The sequence below is a fragment of the Aptenodytes forsteri genome, unplaced genomic scaffold (genome assembly GCF_000699145.1).
Source record: "Aptenodytes forsteri isolate BGI_AS27 unplaced genomic scaffold, ASM69914v1 Scaffold33, whole genome shotgun sequence".
In the NCBI taxonomy this organism is placed as follows: domain Eukaryota; kingdom Metazoa; phylum Chordata; class Aves; order Sphenisciformes; family Spheniscidae; genus Aptenodytes; species Aptenodytes forsteri.
In genome coordinates this window covers 7468465-7484122 of record NW_008795037.1, presented here as the reverse complement: position 1 = coordinate 7484122, position 15658 = coordinate 7468465, and the positions used below count along the sequence as shown (strand labels likewise).

General features: G+C 49.2%; 1 protein-coding gene across 2 annotated transcripts in view; it reads right to left on the bottom strand.

Annotated features, from left to right (window-relative positions):
- GNAO1 (G protein subunit alpha o1) overlaps positions 1 to 15658 on the bottom strand; it is an 85025-nt gene that overhangs the window by 42864 nt on the left and 26503 nt on the right. Inside the window, exon 3 of one of the 2 annotated variants that reach the window (XM_009276760.2) lies at positions 8704 to 8731. The exons of the other annotated variant lie outside the window; for it this stretch is intronic. Coding sequence (XP_009275035.1) covers positions 8704 to 8731 — 28 coding nt within the window. The remainder of the gene's footprint in view (positions 1 to 8703; positions 8732 to 15658) is intronic. 2 annotated transcript variants of the gene reach the window in all.

Here is a 15658-nt window from a genome sequence, read left to right as displayed (position 1 = left end):
GTTACTTGGGAGAAGAGACCGACCCCACCTCGCTACAACCTCCTTTCAGGGAGTTGTAGAGAGCGATGAGGTCTCCCCTCAGCCTCCTTTTCTCCAGGCTGAACAACCCCAGTTCCCTCAGCCGCTCCTCATCAGACTTGTTCTCCAGACCCCTCACCAGCTTCGTTTCCCTTCTCTGGACACGCTCCAGCACCTCGATGTCCTTCTTGTAGTGAGGGGCCCAAAGGTACCAGCAGAGTTGCTCCTGCCCTGCCTGCCGTGGAGTTGAACTGGGATGGGACTCAGGTCCCCATCTCTCTGACCATCCCAGGGTAAATCCTGGCTCTGGTCCTTTGAAGTTGCCTGGACATTAACTAAGGGACTTTTTTTTTCTTTTTCCAAAAAGGAATCGTTTTCTGGAAGAGGAGAATTTAAGCGAAAGACAAAGCCTTATGTGAAGCTATGGGGTACAAATCTGCTAACCCTTATAGAGCTGCACTGACTTACACCCACAGGAGAGCTGACCCAGTGTGTCATATTGTACCATACTTTCCTTTTGGTGAACTAAATCTCAGTAAATATCATTTTTGCTGTTATTTACTCTGATTAATCATACTTGTCACTCAGCCTATCTCAAAGGTTAACACTGGGGCAATTTCCTTTGGTGGCTGGTTGTACTCAAAGCTGCATCTCAGAACATTTCAGAAAATCCATGCAGCGGGGGGAAAAGACAAGCATTGCTTTTTGCTGGCGGTGCAAGACAGATCAGAGGCACAGCACTAGTTATCAGCAAGCCAATCTTGTATAACCTAGTGCACAGCTGAAAAGAGTAGTGGCCATCACCAGCCAGGAACCTGGGGGGAAGCTGATGTCTTGAAAGCATCCAGCATCCACAAAGGATGTTCCTGGAGGGGGACCTTCTTCGGGGACCCAGATCCTGACCTCGGGGCAGAGCGGTACGTACCTCTGCTACTTCAGTGAGAAACAAGGTCCTGTAACATGGGGGCAGAATGTGGCTCATAAACTGAAAACCTCTTCCTCCTCCTTAGAGAGCATCTCAGAAATCTGGACTCTGCTTCACAGTGAAGTGTGGCTGCATCACAGCAAAAGCCAGTTATTTTCATGGCATTTGCAGCCTGAATGAATTCTGGAAACAAAGCAGAGCTGGTGAATACGCCTCTTCCAGAGACATCCAGGGCCCAGCTCCAAGTCCATAGGAGTTTTTGTAGATGCTGAATAAATAGCTACACGTATGACTCTCCCCCTTACTCTCCCTCTCTTTCTCACACATCTGTGTTTCAGAGCTGACCTCTGAATCTGTGGAAATCTGTCTGGCATGAAGCAGCTGCTGTGCATTGCAGCAGAGACGACCTTCTCCCTTCCTCCTCCACTCTTCCATCCACCTTCAGAACATTTAACCGAGGCCTCCCACTTCTGCTTGGCATTTGGCTTGCTGGGCATGCAATCTGAGAGACCCTAGAAGGCGCTGAGCTAGTAAAAAACTATCCAGTGACTTATTAAAATCTATCCCTTTAGAGAACACCACGAGGTGGGCACCCAGACTACATCCCCTCTGTCTGCACTCGTTAGTCAGCGGTGGATCTGGAAAGCTCCTGACACAGATCCCAGTGGTCTGGGAAAGAGGGGTTTATGCCGATGCAAAGCTCAGCATAGTGCTCTCTAGCAATTTGCATCACACAGCAAAGCTAAGCCTAACAAATTAAGTTAGAGATGGCTGGCTTTCCACAGCGTCACGCTAGCCATCTTCTACCCTGCTCATGTAAAACAGCTCACAAAAAGGTTGGTTGACTTGGGTACAATGCCAAAGGGCTGCTGTCTGTCTGTGGGCAGACAGACTATTTTGTACAGAAAACATAACCTGACAGCCATGGTGACGTGCAGATCTCTCCTCCCGAGGTTATGCTGTCTGGCTTGCAATTAGTAAAGCCCTGGTTTTCATATCCTTCTGGAGCCAAGATGGTCCCATCACCTCTGACTGTCTTGGCCAAACAACTTCTGTGTGTCTGGTACTTGGTCTAGGATCTCTATCCTGAAACCTTGTTACTGCTGTGTTTTCTGTCTGCTGCTTCCTATTTGGGGAGACGCTGAGCAGGACTGATATTATAGATTATTACAGCTCTAAAGCAGGCCAATTTCTTTGTGTTTGGTACTACTTTTATTCTTACCCATTCTGTATGATACTGCAGCTGAGCAAATAAAATTTGCTAGCTCTTATGTGGGTATAAACTTCTTTTCCCCTCCTGCAACACACATACAATAATATTCCCTGTTTGCTTGGACTACTGACTATCTGGCAATCCAGGGACTGGATAATGCATGGACTGGGCTAAGACCTTGGGCTGCCAGTTGGCCACCACCATTGTAAGAGTTCCTACAGCCCTATGGCCTGTAGGAAATAGCGCTTCACTCACCAGAGAGGTGGAAAAAACCCACCACCCAACAACACAGAACTCAACCTGCAAGAGGGATGCCACTGAAGGGCAAGTCATTTCCCAAATTTGCTTTGTTCTAGGAAATGGTAGGGTCCTCCCCTGTTCTTGAGGAGCTCAGAAGAGCTCCTGAGCTGGACGAGACAAACACGGTGGATCGCTGACCTGATTTTTCCAAGCAAGGATGGGAAAGCCAGAAAGCATGTGTTAAATGGTCTCAGAATAGGTCCTGACCCACTAGCTGCAACGGAAGGTGAGAAAACGGCACTCTGTCTGACCCAGCCACTTCTAATTCAAAAAGATGGCATCCCTGAGGGACCGAGAGCCACTGCAAACTCCACCAGCTTCCCTCTGAGGGCAAGATGCTTTGATGGGTCCTCTGTCCTACACGCACCAAGCAAAAGGGCTGGGCACGGGACCTGCAAGCCCAAACATTATCCATCGCTGATGACTTTCAGGCCATGCAGGCACAGAGACTGCTGCCTACCAGGGAGGGGATGAGAGAGAGTCACAGATGGGGGACATTAGCTGCATGGCTTCATGCTCTGCAGGGAAGTGCTCTGCTGCGGTGCTGAGGAGGAGGCTGGAAACACATAAAGATGAGAGAACAAAATCCTTGCAGCCTACTGCCCGTCTCCTCTCTGTAAAATCCTCTCTGCTGGGTAGAAGTCCATAAAATGTAACGGCACTGGAGCGTTTGTGTTGCAGTAAACGGTGGGGAAATGCCCGATATCCCACAGTGGGAGAGCAGGTGGGGAAGCTGCATCGGCTCCGGGCATTTGTAAAATAAATGGCTATTTTACATTCATTGCAAAGCGGATGGCTGAGGACGAGCTGAGTGGGAGTGATGGCGATTCTCCGGGAACTCGCTCCGGGTTTGGGAATTCCCGATGGCTTTGGCCTGCACATCTTCCACTCTTCAAATGTCCTTAAGATTTTCCACACCAACATCCCTCCACAGGGTGACTGCGTAAGGGTGGCAGGGCAGAGAGGACACGGTTTCGTTCCAAGCTTTCTCACCACAACGGGGGAAACGGGCTTTGTCTTTGGAACAGAAAGAGAAACCAGCCCCTCCGGTGAGAGTATTCCCAGGACAAAGCCAGAGTTCCAAGCTTTCTCACCACAACGGGCTTTGTCTTTGGAACAGAAAGAGAAACCAGCCCCTCCGGTGAGAGTATTCCCAGGACAAAGCCAGATTTTTTTAACATCTCTGGCTAAATGCCACTCATGTATGATGATTTATAGGGCAGTGACTTCCTGCTGGGAAGCCGTGCAGCGCTGGAACCTAGTAATTAGTTCAATGCTCAGAGCTTGATGCTGAACGGTGGGTGCTAATCTCCACTCTACAACTAATCTAGCAGATTTATCAGTGCCTCGTACGATGAAGGGCTAAGTCTGCGGGTTACAGTCATCTGTCCCTGAAGAAAGCGACGGTGTTTCAATCAGAAAGAGCCTTGTTTTGTTTTATGGTCCTATTTTACTTGGTGATCTGTGTTGAAGATATACACTTAAAGGCCAAGGCGGAGAGGAAAAATCCCCCCACCCCACCCCAATCATGCTAAATTTCAGCTCCCTGTTGCCTCTTCTCTGTAACCCATAATTGGGATATCTGCGTAGGGATTTCTTACTGCTCTCCACTGAAACAGCTATGGCAGTTGGTGGATTTGGTGTCCATACCAAGCCTTCTGCCTGACAGCGTGTCTCAAAATTATTTCTTTCATTGCTGGTGGGAGAACTGGTACCACAGCCGCCAAATAATACTGGATTTTCCACTTGGGGGCAGAACCGAAAAATTAGGTGGTGTGAAAAACCAGCTTGGATCAAACATGTTTCCCTGCATTCTTCTGTGCACCCAAAATCCTCTGAAAAATTGCATTTCATATCCAGCCAAAGCACTTGCCTTGAGCCCTACCAAAATATTTTGGTTTGTTTTGAGTTATTTGGGGGCTCAGTATTATTATTTTAAATGTAGGTTAATTTTCAAACAAAAACTTTGTTTCCAAATGAACAAAAACAAAACACTTTGGCCTTTTAGGAATGTAAAATCCTTTTGAAAAATTCTCCAAATTTTCACATAATTTCCTTTTTGCCATGACTACCTGTAGATTTTGACTGGATTTTACAAATGTTTTTTGTTTCTTTTGGGCTGTGTTTTTTAGCAAAGTCATCAAACATTTCTGTCCAGGTCTAGTAATAAATACAACAAGAACTTTCTTATCAGGAGTCCTTCATTCACTGCTTATTTCCTGTTTTAATTTGGATTCTCACCACCTCAAATTTTCTGGTTTTCAGTCCTGTACTCGTTCACCAAATGTCTTACAAAATGACCACTGCTGAGTGCAGACGAAGGGGTTTTCCTTAGGTTTGACTTGGACTTTACAGGAGCAAAATGAGGTACGTAAAGTCCGACACCTACACAGTCAGGATACAGGTGCTCAGGGCACGAGACATGCTGGCACTGTGGCTTAAGGGCTGTCCCAGCAAGTGGATAAATATTAACTAATGGGGCATCGTGTCAGGCAGCGAGGGCACTGTGGGAACTGAGTTTCTTCTGCAAACTTAAGCAAGTTTCCCTTATTTGTTTAAAGAAGAAGTACTCTGGGAAGGGGGACCTCAGAAAAGATGGCACTGCTGTGCTCTACCCAGCTTTCCCTATTGCACATCGATATTTTCTGGGGAACCTCTATAAAAAGAGACAATGGAAGTGTGCAAATGGAAGCGTGCAAACCTGCGGTCGTTTTAGGATTGTCACTGGCAGCAGTTCCCAATGCAGATACTCAGAAAGCTGCCTGAGTAATGCATATGCTTACTGCCTGCGCCTGCACTGGTTTGCTAACTTTTTGCTTTTTGGTCTGCGGCTGCACACAACCAGCGATGGAGCTGCAGGGTGACGCCGGAGGCCTCTGCGGTCTCAAGAGGCGTCATATTAACGCTGTGAAGGGGGTGGGCTGAAACGAGACGTGATTCATTGAGTGGCTGGTTAGCAAAGTTTTGCCCGTGACTTATTATTACTACAACCTTCGTTTAGCTTCCCTCCCTCTTAATTTCCAGCTGCCTGTGAACCCTCCTCTGCAGGGAGGACCAGGATTTCTAAGACTTGGGGTGGAGGAGCATTTGGCTGAGGTCCTGCTGGGAGCAGAAGCTGCATCTGATGGGGCTGAGGGTGAGAAGTGGCTCTTCGAGGTGTCTGCGGCTGTCTAGAAGGACCCCCAGAGTTCAGAGCAGATAAAAGACAAATTTGCTGCTAAATCTCTCCCATGGTGCTGTATCTCCAGCAAAATCAAGACTCGGGTGCTCGTAACAGGCTCGGAGGAGCTCTTCCTTTGATCAGTGGGGATTAGAGACTAACCCCCAGCAAGTTCCTCCTTACTGGAGCTGAGGCACTTCACACACTAACAGATTTGCTTATATATTGTTTCAGATTGCTGCAGAGGAAAATTGTCCTATATTTTCCTTACAACGGCGTCAAGAAAGCTCCCCAACCCTTTGGTGAGGTGAGGACGGGAGGAGGAAGGAGAAGAGGGAAAGTGAGAGAGGAGGAAGGGGAAGGAGAGGGAATCTGGTGGGTTGGGTGTGAGCGTTACCATTCCAGGGGAAGCTGTTCTTGGGGCTATTAACAGGAACTTTCTTTTATTAACTGCTCTTTTCAGAGAGAGTGGATAAATGGGACCTCAGATGCAGCATTAGATGACAGGATAGTCCGTAAAATAAGAGGCTGGCAGAGAAATATCTTTGGAACGGCTTAACAAGGATAGGCAGAAATAGGCTGGGGGCCCAGAAGAGATCTTTGATGCTGTTGTGTGTATTTATTATTTATTCTTCTGGCACAAATATAGCATCAAAGAATGTCAAAAACAAAAAGCCCGTAACCTGCTGTAGCTGGATCAGTCCTACATCTCTGTAACCATGGCATCACATAGTATTGACAAGGAAAATCAGCAACAATGGGAAAAAAAGCGCCCGGCATTTACGACACTTGCGAAGATGAAGCAGACTTCCTTGCTCCGGTGAGGATGCAACAGAAGGGTTTAAGAAAATCTGTGAGCATCTTGCTAGCCTGGGCATCTGTGAATCTCAGCTATGATGGAAAATGCCACGGAACAGCAAAGTCGCTCCCTTGTGTGTAATCCTATGTGATACATATGGGGAATACAGGGTGGATCCCACTCTAAAACATTTTGCTGCCACTGCAGAGCACCTTGAGCCCCACAAGATGGTGGGGATGGCACCAGCGCCTGTCTGTAGTTGGGAAGGGAAATAGCTGCAACATCTCAAGCACGATGGTCGATGTGGTGTTCATCCCTGCAGATGTGACGCTGCCAGTCCTTGCCTGCTGTCTCTCATGCCCATCCTATTTCAGTGCTTTCCTTCCTTCCCCTCTGCTGCTCTCCCTCTCTCTGTGCCAGCCTCCCTGGCTCTGCAAGTCATGCAGCCGCTGCAGCTGGAAGCCCTCCCTCGTGGCTGTACAGAGCAAAGGACCGTGTTGACATGAGTAACAAGGCATAGGCTTAATACTGTACTGATTATTTTTTGGAAAATAATGTATATTCACTTTTTTCTGGAATGCTTTTGCTGGCTTGGAAATATTTCAAGTACCAACAGGGGATTAGGGAGCTTCTTTTAATCAGCTTTTGTTTTGTTTCTTTTTTTATATCTTTGCAGAAGAAGGAGTAAAAGCCTACTCCGAAATGTTCTCCACGGAGGAATCGGGATTTGGCAGTGTCATGAAGTGATGCCTCTGGATAAAGGGAAATGGGAACAGTGCAGCCTCTCACTGCCTCCCAAAGCCCCCTTGCAGAAGGAGTCAGACTTCTCCTGCAGACAGATTTGGGGCAGGACAAGCTGGCGTGCTCCAGCCGCCTGACCGGGAGCAAAGCTCAGGCTGGGGGTCTGTTTATGCTGCTCCTGACTCGCCCTGCGGCACAGAGCAGAATTGCCGATAAAACCTCGGAACAGAGATTTTCACAGTTGTCTATCGGGTCTGGAAATCTGATTTCCTCTAAAATAAGTAGACCGGGCCTATAGCTACCATGTACATCTCGGCTGTGGCGTGCACGGTGGTCTCTCCACGGTATGGTTGGTCAGTCGGAAAGTGAGAAACCCTGACAAACCCGAATGTCTGCCATTCTTAGTTCCTCTTTTCCTTCCCTTCTCTGTTACTTTTGCTTTTTCTCTCCTGGTGATCCTCTCTCCCCCTGGCACTACTGCGGCTCTGCCTGCCTGCCTGCAGCCATCCCCAGCCCCAGGAACAGCCCTGTGTGCGCAGCACTCTCTGGAGATGCCATTTCTCTTGCAGGCTTTCAGCCCGTGGTGCACTGCAAAAAAAATATCCCCGGCGGAGTGAGCGATGCCAGTAACAAGCTCGCCTTCCCTCCACCTCCCAGGGCTACTTTCTGCCTTGGCTACGAGCCTGCTGCATCTTTGTGTGGTTAATAAAAATAACCTAAAAGTACTCGGGAGCAGACAGAGCAATCCCAGAGACTCCAAACATCTAAGGGGCTTTGTTTCCAAGGCAACATCTTGTCTCCTAGCTGCAAAAGGCCACGGGAATGAAGGCAGCCTATGGAAAATGAATAGCTCAATGACAACAACAACAAAAAAATCTGCTGGGGAGTGTATCAGGGAAGGAGGGGTGTTCGTAGGGGGTCCAGTAAAGAGCAAAGCTGAGCAAGCCAGGACTAGCTGCATGGAGCATGCAAAGGGACAGGGTGCAATTTATCTCATGAGAAGCACAGTCCTGCCCCCATTGAAATGCATAGCACCACTTCGACCGACTTAATGGGAGCAGAGGAGCTTGCACAAATCAGCTATTCTTTACTTTTCCCCCTTTTTTAAGCTACAGTGTTTGAAGATTCAAGCTAGTTAAAAATAATCCATTGTCCGAGGCAAAGCCTTCCTGGGTCCCAGGAGCTTTTCAGCCAGGGCTGCAGCATGCTATTGATTTTAACCACCCCAGGTTCCCACTGCCGGAGCTCCCTCCTCCCCTCCTCCCCCCAGGGCAGTGAGGCAGGAGGTGCCAGAGCACGGGAGCATCCCTCCGGCTCTTCCCATGAAAAAAGAAACATGTCTTCACCCATTTTTTAAGGTTTCCAGAGCTGTGCAGTATGTGAATATCTGTGTGCAAGCCAAGCTGCAGAATCAGTTTTTTCGCTATGGCTGCAAGGATGGTTTTGCTCTTACGGCCTTTCGAGCTAGTTGCCTGGATAGCAGACTTGAGGCTTCAGGCACAGGGAAAGCAAAGACCCCTCTGCCCACCACGTCCCACCGGCGACACCTGTGGCCCCTGTCTGACAGCACCCTCCCTCGAAGAGGGCAGGCGGACAGGTCTGTAGCTCCACCGTGGTGCTATTTAACGTGCACGTTGCCCTTATGTAAGTGACTGCCGCAGTAAAATGCCCCCGCGATCATTTATGGGGTTGATAGCAGACTGGGAGGAGAGAGGCTCCCCAGTGCCAGCCGAGACGCTTGCCTGCAGACGCCCTGCTCTTGCTTTTCCTTTCCCTCATGTCTCACGGGAATGCCTAAAAGCTTGGGATCGTGATGCCAAGTGAGCTGATGGAGCTTCTCCTCCATGTCCCAGGAGGCGGCATAGATGCCCTGGGATTGTGACAGGCGTTGGGTCAGGAACTCCTCTGGAGCTGGCTCCCAGCTCCTCAGCAGCACGACTGACATGGAACTCCACCGTGCCAGGAGCGGGCTCCCGACATGGGGAGGGGAGGAGGAGGGAGCCTGGACATTTCCCTGGGGTGGCCAGGAGGGACAGAGGACATCGGTGTGTGTTGGTGCCGGTCTCTGCCCTGGGCTGGAGCCAGCCTCGGGCTTGTCCTTCTCCCTCTCCTTTTCCTCAGAGGCTCTTTGGGATGATCAACAACTCGGCCATTGATGTCCCGCCTGATGTTAAAACATTTTATTAACTAATGTCTTTCCTTCGTACCTTCTCTCAATCAACACCATGTGAGCAAGAGGTTTGCAGAGGGAGAGCTGCTGGGAAACGCTCCCCTCGCACTTTTTTTTGCACCCTCTGCTGTGGGCAGAGCAAATCCATCCACACGGATGGATGACTGCTATTTATTATTCATCTTGGTATGCTACGCAGAGCTCTATCTGAGCAAGTTTTGAGACAAAGATGTTTGCTTCTCACTCCCCCTCCTTGAAATGGTTTTAATTTAGCTTAACTCAGGGAATTCCTCCCAAATTGCCACAGCGGAGCAAGGCTGGAATTTGGTCCCGTCACCATGCCCTGGGCACCAAGATGGAGGGCTGCCTCTGCCTCCAGCCACATGAAGTCTGCCGGCGGGGAAGTACAGCAGGCCTGGCTGCTGTCACCACACCTTCCCCACCCGGAGCCCAAGCCCGACTGGGCGTGTGACAGGCAGCGCCGGTTTGTCACCCTCCCTTGACTCGTGAGAAGACGCTGCCCAAGTGAACAGGCAGCCTGCCCGCAGTCACCAGCTGCAGAGCGGAGGGCGGGGAGGCACGGTCTGTTGGAAAAGCTGGGGACGACCGGGCTGACGCGTCACTCTGCTCCCCCTCTTCCCAGGGGACACTGAGTGGGGGCAAGCCCAGACGACTGGGAGCTCCTGGGGCTTGGGGATGGGCCGGCAGGGACGAGACTTGATTTTAAGAATCAGGAAAGCGCGGGACTCGGACATTTGCATCAAAACCAGTACAGCAATTTTACCCTCTTGCCCCCAGTTCTTCCTTCTTACAAGTACCCACTGAGCCTATCGCACGCTTGATAGTTTTCTGCCCTAAACTCCTTTGTGGTGTTGCTGGATCACCTTCCACCGCTGTAACTTTCATCCTTACGTGGCTGAACTTCACTTCTACATGAAATGATTCCCACAGACCACATCAAGTTTTCACTTGCAAATACTCTTTCAAAGCGCTCAGCCCCACTTCAACATGACATATATTGTGTGGTTTGTGCCACCTTCTGTACAACTGGCTCTCAAAATAGTTCATAATATTAATACAGGGGTTGGGATTTTCCAAAGCACTTGGTATTGACCTAACCTGATTCACACCAGGCTCAGCTGTAGATTGTTATCAACGGGGAACAATGAATGTTCCTGAAAATCCCATCGCTTGGACATAACAATAGAGAAAATAGACTTTGCAGGATACGTTATTATTGGCTTGTTAAAAATTCTAATTTAGATGTCTTTAAAAATGTATCTGCTCAGGTCATTAATGGCATCTGCATGGACTGTCTTGTCATTATGTCTGAATGAATAAATAGTATTGATTTATACTATAATAAATTTATAGAATAAATTAGAGCTAAAATACAGCCAGCTGGGTGATCAGCTACCTCTTCAGAGTATTTGCTGGCTGATTTCTCATGTTGTTTTAGTTTTTCAAGAGGCATGAACAGGAGACAATACAGCTGTTACCCTTGGTCCTAACAGGATCAGGTGCTGAGCACCCGCTGAGCAGTCCGGGGCACTCCAACCCCTTCCTGAAAACCTGCCCGCCCCTTAATTTTCTGTGCCACCCTTCTGCTTCAGATGGCTTAGCTCACTTGCTCGCTCTCGACGCGCGTGCGCGCACACTCACACACACACAGAGGCTGGCTTCCAGACCCACAGCCCAGGGATAGACAATACGCACTCACATCTCCTCTGCAGATAAAAACTGTCAAGCTTTCAACCTCCCTTTGAGCTGATATCTTCAGAGTAATAGGTCAAGCTGGAAATGCATTTCCAACCCGTGTTTGCCTACCAGAAGAAAGCTCTCCATTGGTCTTTGCCGCTCCTTGTGAGCCACAGCGTTCAGTAATGAGGCCATTGATGGAGCAGTGGTATGTTCTTTTGTCCCTGCCAAAACCCTGCTCCCTCCTATTCAGCTCAACAAGATGCGAAGCCCTGGTGCTGCCAAGCGTCCTTTCAGCTGCCAAAGGAAAAGGAGCTAATCAAACGAATAAAAGAGCCCCGGTGCCAGGCTCCATTCCCAGCTCAAAGCCCACGGATACAATACCCGCTGGCTGGACCGGTCGGCTCTGAGCGGCTCCTGCTCTGCCCATCCCAGGATGGGAGCTGCAGGCTTCACCGTTCCTGGTCCGCATTACTGCTGCCTCAGTTAGCCCGCGTCGGAAAGCTGCTGCATTGATCCTTCTCAAGGCACGCCACAGACTGTACTCGTCAGTCCTTTATGTTTTTTTTTTTAAATTCCTTTCCGCAATGCCAGCTTCCTATCTCTCCCCTCCTTATTTCCCACACCGAGGAGAAAGCCTCATGCTGTGCCTTTCACATCCCCCAGGCCCATCAGTGGGCAGCACGTTTGAAGTCATCTTTTTTGCCTCCGTTTCAAATTCTGCTTGGTCGGAAATGAGAGGAAACTGTTGGTTTCCAGTATAAGTATTTCAAACATCGTATGGGTCACTCTCCTGTAACGCTGCTCGGTCAGCGATGCTTGTGTTACCAGCTGGGCAGCGGGTGTAAACCGGCATCGCTGCGCTGGCTCTGCTGCTGCTCCGCACTGATTTACACCAGATGAGGATGGGTATTGTTTTTGGCTGCATCCTGATCCGCTTCTCCAGGACATTCTTCCATCTCTTCATTTTTAGCACTGACATTAAGTATTTAGAGCATAAAATGACTAGTTTGCCTCTCTGCAGCCGCTACGTTTTGAGGCCATTTGGGAATTGCTGAAGTTATTTGCCACCTACAGCCCAGTGAGTTTAATAAAGATATCGTACATTTCTGTACTGCTTCGGGTCCCAAATAACTTTGTGCAAACTACTTATTTACCACGGCCACCACCGTGCAAACAGTTGGGAGGCAGCTGCCGCTGGGGTTAAACGCAGGGGCTATTGAACAGCCCAGTTACCACGCGTAACAGTTTAGGACGGGAGGTGAAAAGGTTGCTTTGCCAAATGAATAACATCAAGTTATCTGTTTCAGCTGGAGCTGCTCCAGCACTTTTGGCACTTCTAGAGCTCATGGACATCGCAAAGAATATTTAAGGAGGCAAAAAGCAATTTGCATGCTTTGGAGGTCGGCCACAGTGCCACTATAAATGCCTCTCTGCTCTCGTAAAAAAGTGCCATGGGCCTTTCAAAGGTCACAGGCGCTCCGCTGCTCGGAGTTGCATCTCTCCTGCCAGCACTGGGCCCCTCTCACCGAAGGGAAAAGTAGGCCAGCCCCAAAGTGGGGAAGGATGCTGTGTGCTCGGCGGCCCTGCATCCCTCCTCTGACCCTCTCCTTCCTCGCTGGAAAGCCTGCCTGAGCAATCTGTCCTTGCGCACACTGATCCTGGCTTGGCCCGAGTCGCTGGAGGAGAGGGCAGTCCTCAGCACCGCTGTTTCGAATGACACCAGGCTGGTGGTGTAGCTGATGCACTGGCTTGCCAGCGCTCACGAGCCAGGGAATGGTGCCATAGAGCGGGAGAGCATGGCCGAGCTGGAGGGCAGCGCAGTGCTCCCCCGGCCCCAGACACAGCAAATACACACGGGGCTGGTCGTTGTCAGCAACTGCGTTGGTGCCGTATTGCAGGGAAGTCAGCACAGCCACTCCTGTTGGACCTTTTGCTCACGCTGAACCCACTCTCATGGTTACCTGATATCGAACCTGCAGCGCTGACGTGCCGTGTCTTCGGTGACCGTGCCCTGCCATGATGTGGAGGTAGCACAAGAGCTTTCCAGCAGCTCTGCTCCCAGCCCCGACACAGGAGGTAAAGTGAGGACATGTCACTTGTGGGCCCATGTTCCCCTGCATCACAGCCCATCAACCCTGCACTGCAGGCAGAGCCCCACACCGCCTGTGTTTTGGCTTATTCTTTAGCTCCATGCAAAGCTCTTCTGCTCTGTGGCTGCAGAATGTGGAATCGTCTGGCTGCATCTGTAGCTAATGCTCTGCTGAAGCCCCGAGAGATAAGTCTGTCTCCTTCCTCTAAGTCTCAGCCAAAGGGGTCATGGTCTATGGCGGGCAATGTTGTATCAACCTGATTTCTGTTTCTTGTCATGGGTCTGGTGAGTCTTGCCTTCAAAATCCATCTGCAATCTTTGCACGTTGCTGGGTTAGGGATAACAAACTCCTAAGGCACCGCCTTCTGCAGCGAGCATCCTTCTGGGGCTGTGGTGTCAGGTGCTGGTCCCCTTCTCTGCCCGACTTCCGTGCACTGGACCGAGCTTCGCTTCCTCCCCGGGAGTGCTAATTCCCCTCTCCTCACCCTTAGTCATGCTGCTTTCACCTGCCCATTCATCCCCAAAACAGAGTTTGTGCGATGTGATATCTCTACCCACCCTCACTGCACCTCAGCAAGTTTTTTTCCTCTTCTTCCTTCTTCATTTCTGTGAGAAGCCACACAAAACCCCCTCCAACATTAGGGGCCTGTCAAACAAGTGAAAAAAACCCATGCACAACTTACACCACCAAACTCTCCATCCCACCCCACTAGGCCAGCCTGATGGACTCGTAATTTAATAAGCTTTTCCATTTTAATTTAACTGTCCTCATCCCCCAGCTGGGGTAATGAACACTGGCAGGATTTTTCTGTGTTCATAAATATTTCCCTGCTGCTGTGAAGAGGCTGTTTTTCCCTCCCTCCGTATCGGATGAAGATGGCTGCTCTGCCAGCTCGCCATGTAAATTTAATAGCATTCCAAAACCTCTATCCTACATAAATATGAATGTATTTCATCCAAGAGGAACCTGTTATTGAAGGAGCTGTGCTGCTAAATCATTCAGAAGGTTATTATTTGAAGTACTCGCAGTCAGCAGTGTCTTGGCTATTACAGCTCAAAAAAGGGGAGGGAGGGTGGAGGAAAAAAATGAGTGGGGATCATGGAAACCTCTTTAAATGAAGGAGCTTATGCACCGAGATCAACAAGGTATAAACAGGGCATTGCCAACCAGCAGGTCTGGCCCCAGGAGGATGGGCCAGCTGCAAGCAGCTCTACAAATTATTCACTGGCAATTGCTTTCTTGCTGCTGCCCTGACTTATTTACACTCCAAAAGATTTCTGAAGTGTGTTTATTTAACAAAGATGAATCCAGAGGCTCTGGAAGGGGAGAGGAGCTTTCCAAAGGAATCCAGCCCCCCCACGACACAATTTGTTTCACTCATTAACCCCTCCATGCGAGGAAGAGCTGGGAGTGCCCTAAGTGCTTATGCATTATGCATTAGTGCGCCGTGTCAGGAAGTTCTGATTTGATGGAGGCTGAAGTTTAAAAGGCATTTCTGTGCTTTTCCTTACTCCTTGGTGTCACGCTGGAAGATGGAGCAATGTTGTGGGGGTGGGGAAAATTGGGGGAATGATAGCTCCTGTGCTCAGACACTGATTGCCACAGTGTGAATGAAAAGAGCTTCACGGTTCCTGAAGGATATGTATTCCCCTGACGTTAATGTCTCTTACCAAATTCAAACATTTTAACCCCCCTTTAGTAAATTCCCTACTTTCTCTAAACAGTTTTGTGTCATCAGTACAGGAAAGCACCCAAATCCTCATCTTCAACCCTGTTAAGAAACGTAGTTCTAGGTACTGCAAGGACTCAGAGAAGGCACAAGGTCTAAAGAGAGACCTTGCACAGGCACTGCACCTTCTTACTAAGCTTGTAAACCAGCAGCCAACAGAGCTCTGAGTTTCTAAGCTGTTTTCAGTCATTTAATTGATAATGCAACTGTATATATCTGCATCTCTGTCCTTTACTCTTTACTGATTCATCTGTTCCCCAAGCAAATGTTTGAAATGAATTTGCCTTTTTTACACCTGCAAATTGCAGAAGCAAATGAACTGCCTGCGCAAGTGTTGTATTTTAAGATGTCAGTCCGATCTTTGGGAGGGCATAATTAGGCAGATGTTTATCTGCCCATAATGGTTGGGTTCATACTACAGTTAGCTATAAGGGATAAACCTTTATACTCTGTAAAAGTGTCTTTTAGGTGCATGTGCCTCACAACCTAGGTGCATGTAACCCTCACTTGCATTTTGGAGCCGCCCACAATGCACATCGTTCTCCTAGTTCTGGTGCAAGACACCTAAGACTGATGCCTGGAGTAGCCCGGGTCTCTTGGGTTACCAAGGGATGACCATGCCGTATCATTTTGCTGTTGATCCAGCTCCAGATAAGAAGTGGTTATTTTCCCGTTGCTTTGCTCCTCCACGTGATGCTGTTCAGCACCTTGTAACACCGAAGGGTTAGGACACCACCTTGTTTCCACCTAAGTTCAGCTGCATGTATAATTAACGTGAAGCGCTCACTCCCAGTGCTGCCACTGGAAAGGCA